Source organism: Canis aureus, chromosome 35 (assembly GCF_053574225.1).
Source record: "Canis aureus isolate CA01 chromosome 35, VMU_Caureus_v.1.0, whole genome shotgun sequence".
Taxonomy (NCBI): Eukaryota; Metazoa; Chordata; class Mammalia; order Carnivora; family Canidae; genus Canis; species Canis aureus.
The window spans coordinates 7,911,200-7,919,625 of NC_135645.1; the positions used below are offsets into that span (position 1 = coordinate 7,911,200).

General features: G+C 38.3%; 1 protein-coding gene across 3 annotated transcripts in view; it reads left to right on the forward strand.

Moving 5' to 3' along the window:
• The window catches only part of GSK3B (glycogen synthase kinase 3 beta), a 203,357-nt gene extending 195,171 nt beyond the window's left edge, over window positions 1-8,186 (forward strand). For all 3 annotated transcript variants that reach the window (XM_077884304.1, XM_077884302.1, XM_077884303.1), the window contains one exon: window positions 2,642-8,186. Coding sequence is in view for 2 of the 3 variants with exons in the window: in XM_077884302.1 (XP_077740428.1) it covers window positions 2,642-2,709 (68 nt within the window). In the remaining variant the exon portion in view is untranslated. The remainder of the gene's footprint in view (window positions 1-2,641) is intronic.
• Window positions 8,187-8,426: the final 240 nt, after the last annotated feature.

Consider the following 8,426-nt stretch of genomic DNA (forward strand, 5'->3'; position numbering starts at 1 on the left):
GGAGCCTGCCTCTTCCTCTGCATAGGTCTCTGCCTCTCTCTCTGTGTCTCTCATGAATAAATAAATAAAATCTTAAAAAAAAAGTCCGTATTAATTCAACTATGTAAAATAAGTTTACAGAATTGGCCGTAGAAGCAAAGTAAGTTTGTACTGAGAAGAATTTAGGAAGTATAGTTTTATTTCATCAGTAGGCCAGGTTCTGTTGGGAGCTACCCTTGAGTAGAGCTTTACATTTTATTTGTTGTGCATTTCTCTTCCTTGTACTTTGCCTCTGAAAAACAAATATCTCTGTTCTTTTTCTTACAAAGGACATATATAATTTTATTTTAAATGTAATTTGTTGCACTATACAGAAGTGTTTGTTTTGTTTGATGAATGAATACAGTGCTGTGACTATAGCTTTCAAGGATATTTGTAATCAAAATATTTAGCTGTTAAAATTTTATTTCACACAGGGTTTGGAGATAAGAGAAAAAATATGAAACCATTAAATTGCAAACCTGCAATTAACATAAATATCTTTTCAAATTTTATTATTCAGAAGTTGAATTTGTTTCAGTTACATGCACACAATAGGATTTTGCTAAAGAGTAAATTAACATAACAAACTGGATGGCCATGTAGATGAACCTTAGAAGGTGTCCTACAGTGGGGCCAGAGCTGCTAACAGGGCTGGTATATTTGTTGATGTCATGGTCAAGCAGGCGAATTCCTCATAATTGGTAAATCTCTTAAGCCCTGAGGAGCACCAAAACATGAAAGTTTTACCTGTCATCTTCACATACTAAAAATGAGAGAAAAGTACTATTTTATGATGATCATGCATAGGTTCTTAGTGTCATCCAAAGCATGGGAAATGCTACAGTAAGTTTGGACTTGTGAGGAACATTATAATTCTGAAATAGCTTTGTGGCCTTTCATGTTGGCCTTTCAACATGGCCTAGGCATGTTGTTAAAGCAGCCTATGCCTAAATTATGAAAATTACTGTTTTTCTTGAGAAAGGCTTAAAGGGTCATGTGGCCTGGACAGAAATTGATGTTTATCATTGATGACAGAATTTGGATGATCATTGAAGAGTGAAATTCCTGCTAAAAAAGACATATTTAAGAAAGACCAGGAGTCATGAATGAAGTATTAGACATAGTTATACAGGAATTAGTGGAAAAGGCATGTACTTGCCTTTGGAGAAAGATTTTGTGTCCTATACCTTGCCACCTGTCCATGTGTCATAGCAATGAATTAATGTGACTCCATGCATGGATCCTGATTCTGTAATGTCCACACTTATTTTCATGAAAACAGGATTAGAAGCAGTTATAAGTGCTTTGAAGGAAGTTAAATGAATTAAACATAACCAACCAAATTGAGAGGTGTATAAACATTTCTTCCCCAAAGGCTGTTAAATGTGTGTAAGGGCAGATTATTTTGAGGACAGAAAAATCAGGAAATTAGAAAAGAAGTGTAGTTTTTCACAGTAGCCATTCTAATGATAAACTAACAGCTGATCCTTAAGTAAAGAATTCCTGTGTGTCCTTGGGGTCTTTTGTTTCTTGCTCTAATTAAAAAATTCAAACAAAAAAGATCCAAGGACCAAATATTGCATTCAGCCATGACAGCTGCTTACTCATCATAGGATATAGGGAGAGCTTCAGTCTCTAGGGAGACAAAACTTCTGGACTTGTTTCTTTGGTGTCACCAGCTTTGATAGTCAAGGGCAGTATGACTTCTAGGGAGATGGCTCTTAGAAGTTACCCATCCCAGTCAAGCCACTTCTCGTCTTGTTCAGGGCTTAGTGTGAAGTGTTTGGGAGAAAATGTGCCCAATGGTATGTATTAGCAGTTACATGCGTGATGACACAGGGATGTGACTGGACTAGCCAACTGAAATAGCAATCTGTTGCCTACCTGAGATGCAGTGCTGATCCAGATGCAACCAAATGCCCACTTAAATGTTAATAGGGGCTGTGAAATAATAATTGACCTTAAAAAGGGGGTTAAGATGGTTAAAGTTAATTATAAAGTTACACATTTCCAGAGGATTAGGTGAAGCAAGCTCAGCGCCAAGATACTTGACTACAAGATACTTATTGAATTCAATAAGTGAATCAGTGCTATTTCTTTTTTGCTGATTGTCTTCCATTTATACAAATAATGAAGAAGGACTGTACTTAGAAAGTAAGCAGCTGAGGTTGATTTACACGTAGTGCTTGTGCCTCTCAGTGCTGGCCCATGTTATGTTCAGTGCCGTAAGCAGATGGCATACTGTAACGTGGTTCAGAATTTTTAGAAAGTTTTCCCAGCTGTGCTCTGTTCACTTATTTTCAGGTGAACCAGACTCTTCAGCTGAGTATTCATGCACATACTGCTCATCCCAGCTGAAAGAAGGAGTTTTGACAAAAGTGGTCTCTGACCCCAATTTATTCAAAGACACTATCTTCCCTGCACCAGGCCCAGGCCACGGCATGGACTCAGCACTAAGCAGAAGGAAATTCAGATTTCCTAGTATTGGCCCCATCTAAAACAACCTTTTCAAATATACCTTAGAAGACCACACAGCCCACAATCTGCAGTTCAGGCAGTGTACTTTTCTCTTAGGGTGTTAAAGCATTGCTCATGCTCTCCTGGGGCTTTTGATTTGCAGATGCTAATGCCGGAGACCGTGGACAGACGAACAATGCCGCTTCTGCATCAGCTTCTAACTCCACCTGAACAGTCCCGAGCAGCCAGCTGCACAGGAAGAACCACCAGTTACTTGAGTGTCACTCAGCAACACTGGTCACGTTTGGAAAGAAAATTAAAAAGAGAAAAAAACCTGCTCATTTTAGTGTTCAATTTTTTTATTATTATTGTTGTTCTTATTTAACCTTGTAAAATATCTATAAATACAAACCAATTTCATTGTATTCTCACTTTGAGGGAGATCCAGGGGGTGGGAGGGGTTGTGGGGAGGGGAAGCGGAGCACTAGAACACACAATCTCTCTCCCACGACAATCTTTTTTTATCAAAAGTCTGCTGTTGTATACTTTAAAAACAGGACTCCTGCCTCATGCCCCTTCCACAAAAGAAGACTTTGTTCTGTGCTGAAGTTTTTTTGAACTTTGTTTTCTTTAAAAGTCAAGTGTAAGACTTTGGTATAGTGCACAGCTTGAAATTGGTTGGGAGCTTAGCAGGTGTAACTCAATGGGGACTTAAATGTCACTTGTAAAATTAATCCATATCCTCGGGTATTTGAAGACTTGCCTTTGGCATATTGGTGGCAGGTGTGGCAGACAAAAAAGAAAATGCGTATCATTTGTATGTAACCCAGGGAGGTCAATAAAGTTTAAAGATTCTTAATTGACTTTGATAAGGTTTTGTTTTGCTCTTAATCAGTGCTAGTGGTGAAGAAACCTAAATTGGAAGCTATCAGAGGAGGAGGAAGATGCGTGCTCTGAGGGTGGATCTCTGTTTGCCTGACCAAAGGTTCTCTGCAAATCTTAGTACAGTTTTAAACTAGTGACCAGAAGACTGAAAAGGATGTTGAGCCAGTCACTCTGGCTACAGACGCCAAAAGCTGATGAACTGAAGGAAGGGGACAGGCCGAGAGCAGATCTCACCACTGTGAATGAATTTGTCCAGATTTGTTTCTAACGTTGCTTCCCTTGGAAAGACACTTGAGAGAGGACATTATAGTTAAATAATGTGAACTGTAACAGTCTACTGGTTTATTTTTCATATTTTTTAATTACAGATTGAGCTTGCAGAAATTGCCACATTCTGCACATAGTTCTAATATTAAATCCAAATCTAGAATCTGTATTTAATTTCAGCTTTTTTTTTAACCTCATGCTTTTAAAATTTTATTTATTGACGTATGTCAGGTAGACCATATGATTTTAGATGGTAGGAATCTTAAGAACTACACATCAAAATGGTATAAACAGTCACGTGTACCTGCTGACTTTATAGGAAAGCTGATTATATAAATGTGTGTATGTATATATGTTATATATACATAGATTCAATACTGCCTTTAATTTTTGTTTTTGTCCACAGTATCAAAATCAGCTGGTCGAAGCATGAGAAGAATGTTTCCCCCCACACCCAGTTAAGAGTTTTTGTTTCTGTTTTCTTTGTGTATCAGTGAACGGTGTAAGACTCAGTCTCTGTTTCTGAAGAAAAAGCAATATTCCTTGGAAAGCAAAGAGGATTGAAGGATTATGTTTGCAGTGAGGAAATAGATTTTCACAACTAGTTTGTTTTACATTTTTAAGGTTGACATCTTTGTGGGCCTTATATACTCTAAAATGAACCTTAGTCACCTTGGTGCTTATGGGCCATTACTTGACCTATGAATCTTTAAGGCACAATCAGTTGTACTTTACATTTAAAGATCACTTGAGTGATGGCCGCCTTTCCCTTCTCCCCACTCTTTCCCTACACACCTTCCAAGGTTAGTTGCTAACTGTAGGGCTGTAGAGCTGAGCCCTTGAATGTGTGTAATCTCCCTTCACCTTCCTCATTGCCACCTTAGGTCGTGTTAGGGGTCTTGCCCTCCAGGTGATTTGGAAGTGGAGTCTCTTGGCAACCCTCAACGCAGGTCCCAGTACCCTGTCCTGCTTCTTAACCAAGTGTGTGCGACTCTCCAAGAGAGTCCTACTGCCTGCTGAAGTGAACCAATACCCAGAAGGGCAACTGTGAGCCATCTTAGTTTTCACTCACTGTTTAGCTAAGCTCTTAGGCCACAAAAGGGGTTTCTCAAACCTCTGGTTATATCAGAGTTCGTGAGAAAGGAAACACACTCAGTCAAACCAAATCGAACAAACTGACTTTTACATTTCATAATGCGCTTCTGAGAGCTAATTAAAATTTGGAAGAAGTCTGAATGAGAGTATTTGGCCAGGTGATTCCTAAAGGGAATGGCTTTGGTAGACCATTTTCAGAAAGGACTTATAAAGAAGCTGAACAGCAGGTCTAGGACAGATCAGCGGACCTGCTTTCATACCAAACTGCCCAGGCCAGACATTTGCACCCAGACACTACTCTGGACTTGGTATTCTTGCCAGAGTCCTTAAAAATCTGTGCTTGTTCTAGGAAACACTCCCCCCTCCTTTGCCCCCATAAATGGGGTAAGAGAAGAAGAGAGAAAAGGCAGATGCTTTTCTCTGTGTGTATGAGGGCTGAGGTGCATGATTTTTCTTTCTCAAGGATCATGGCGGTATCACAGAACTCTTTTATACAAGTGAGATCCAGGTCTCTGAATCTTTTTGTAAATAATAATAATAATAATAATAATAAAAAGCTCCTCACCAAATTCAAGCTTGTACATTATATTTTCTTTCGATGTTTTTAAATTTAAGTTTTATTGTTTTGTATGTAAATATGTGGACCCAGGAACTGTTATTAATGAGCAAAAAGTTACTGTTCAGGGCAGTGATTCTGTTTAATAATCAGACAAAATGTAGACGAGCTTTTTAAAGCCATATAGTTTTAACTCTGTACAGTAGGTACCGGCCTGTATTATTGTAACAATAACTCTAGCAATGTATAGTGTATCTATATAGTTTGGAGTGCCTTCGCTTCCATGTGTTTGTTTTTTGTTTTTGTTTATCATTTTTCAAATTTTAATTGGTTTTTCTACCCGTGTCTCCCTGTCCTACCCCTTTCCCTTTGAAATAATAGCTCACTCCTAACAGTGTCTTTGCCCCTTCCACAGTTAATTTCAGTGATACCATGCTCAGGAGTGCAAAGAGGAAACCTCGTCCATGATCTCACTTCATTTAAGCCCTGCTTTTGTTTCGGTTCTGAACAGCTGTTTCCTCCGCAGTCAGTATGGTGACCGGTTTCATTTCATACTTAGTCCATCCAGGGACTTTGTGTAGTGCCAGGGAGCCCTAGAGCTGGAAGAGACCGAATCAATTCAAGTTTGCTCATCTCTTCCCCAAATCCCAACCACAGGTCTTACAAAACAGCAGGTTCCGGGAGCCTTCCATGCTCTCTGCCCCTTATCTACTTCCTTCCCAAATGAGAGAGAGAGAGAGAGAGAGAGACAGGTTTTATAAATCCAAGTTTCTTAATAGTACCAGGTTTTGATACATCAGTGGTCTGAAATGCCGTAGTGCAATTACTAGCAGTTACTGCGTCGAGTGCCACCGAGCCGAGAGGACATGCCAACAGAGGACTGTTGTTTTAACAAGGGAACTCTTACCCTTCCCCTCCCTCCTGCCACCTCTATCCCTGTTCAGTGAAATGTCATTTTCATTTCCTTCTTAAATAAGTTTGATTCTTACTGTATGCCCATCATGAAGGCCTTTTTTGAAAGAAAAAAAAAATCATTTGTTTTGCCTCCAAGTACTCCATATAAGATGTCTTGAGTAGAAGAAAAAAACAAACTTTACCAAACCAAAGGTTGCTATTTTTGAAACATCATGTGTTCATTCCAGCAAGGCAGAAGACTGCACCTTCTTTCCAGTGACATGTTGTGTCCATTTTTTAAGTCCTCTTAATTTTTAGACACATATTTTTGGTTTGTGTTTTAACAAAGCCTGCCTAACCAGTCATCTTGTCTGCACCAATGCAAAGGTTTCTGAGAGGACTATTGTATTCTCTATCCCTGTGGATATAAAGACACTGGCATTTCTTTTTCCCTTTCCTTTTTAAGGGATTTAACTTTGGAAATCTTCCAAAGGAAGTTTGGCCAATGCCAGATCCCCAGGAGTTTGGGGGGTTTTCCTTTGTTTTAAACCAAAATTGTATCTGATTTCTATTTTTTATGTTAGTGATCATCTAATCACAGAGCCGAACACTTTCTCCCCTATATAGAAAAATAAACTAAGCATGCTTTACAATAAAATCTGTCTTTTCTGGTAGAAACCTGAGCCACTGAAAATAAGAGAGACAACTAGAAGCAGAGTAGAGTCCCAGACTAAGGTCTACGTCTGAGAGGCTTTGAAAGTAATCCCTGGGGTTTGGATTATTTTCACAAGGGTTATGACGTTTTATTCAAGTTTGTTGCTCCGTTTGCACCTCTGCAATAAAAGCAAAATGACAACCAGTACATAAGGGGTTAGCTTGACAAAGTAGACTTCCTTGTGTTCATTTTTCAGTTTTTTTTCTTAATATCTGTCTACAGGCAGATACAGATAGATGTATGAAAATGTGCTTGCCTGTAAAATTTGCATTATAAATGTGTTGCCGATGGATCACTTGGGCCTGTACACATACCAATTAGCGTGACCACTTCCATCTTAAAAACAAATCTAAACAAAATTTATTATATATATATATATATATAAAGGACTGTGGGTTGTATACAAACTATTGCAAACACTTGTGCAAATCTGTCTTGATATAAAGGAAAAGCAAAATCTGTATAACATTATTACTACTTGAATGCCTCTGTGACTGATTTTTTTTTTCATTTTAAATATAAACTTTTTTGTGAAAAGTATGCTCAATGTTTTTTTTCCCCTTTCCCCATTCCCTTGTAAATACATTTCGTTCTATGTGACTTGGTTTGGAAATAGTTAACTGGTACTGTAATTTGCATTAAATAAAAAGTAGGTTAGCCTGGAAATGAAATTAAAATTCACAAGTGTGTGGTCTTTATTTCAGTACCCAACCTTCTTTTCTTCACCCTATCTTGCTACTGCAATATGTAGTCACATTGCCATCTCCGTTCCTCCAATTAGAGAAACATGGATCTTTGTTAAAAAATCAAGATACAAACACTAGTTCTCGTTCTTTAAATGATCTTATTCCATTGTATAGCCCCAAGAGGTGCAGCTTCCATCTTGGAAACCTTTGGATTTGGTGTAGAGGAAGCTTTGCAGACACTGCTTTGAAAAGAAAGAAAATATCCCTGAAAGGGACAAATTTTTAAAATGTGTATAAGTCTTTGGTTACTGTGTTCATGGTTTACTGTAGCTGTATTTTCTTTTAACTTTCATCCCATTAGTAATGGTCTTTGGGAGTATCTGTAAAATATAAGAACACCACGAACCGTGGGGCTGTACCTCCCAGGTAACCAACACATGTTGTGTTTGAATCTGCTCATTTCCAATACTGGATGATGTATGTAAACATGTTATGTCTCTTAGTGCAAAAAGAAACATCATTTTTTTTAGGGCTGGCTCATTCTGTCAGGCCTAATCTAAAGGCTAGATATTAAGTCATGTGACTGCTGCTTCAATAAAAACAAATTTATATTGGATAAAGTCTGCTCTTTATTTGCTCATTTTATTTATCTCGTGGGGAGGGGGTTGGCTAATACTTGAAAGAACTTGAAAGATAGTTAAACATGTTTACTATGTTTACAGTTTACAGTAAACATGTTTACAGTTGCATGGGGTTGGCGGAAAAGAGGGAAAATGCAAATATAATGATGGGACTTGTGGGATGGGCCTCCTGATGGCACTGAAGTGTGTTTGGGATTCACTGCTCTTCT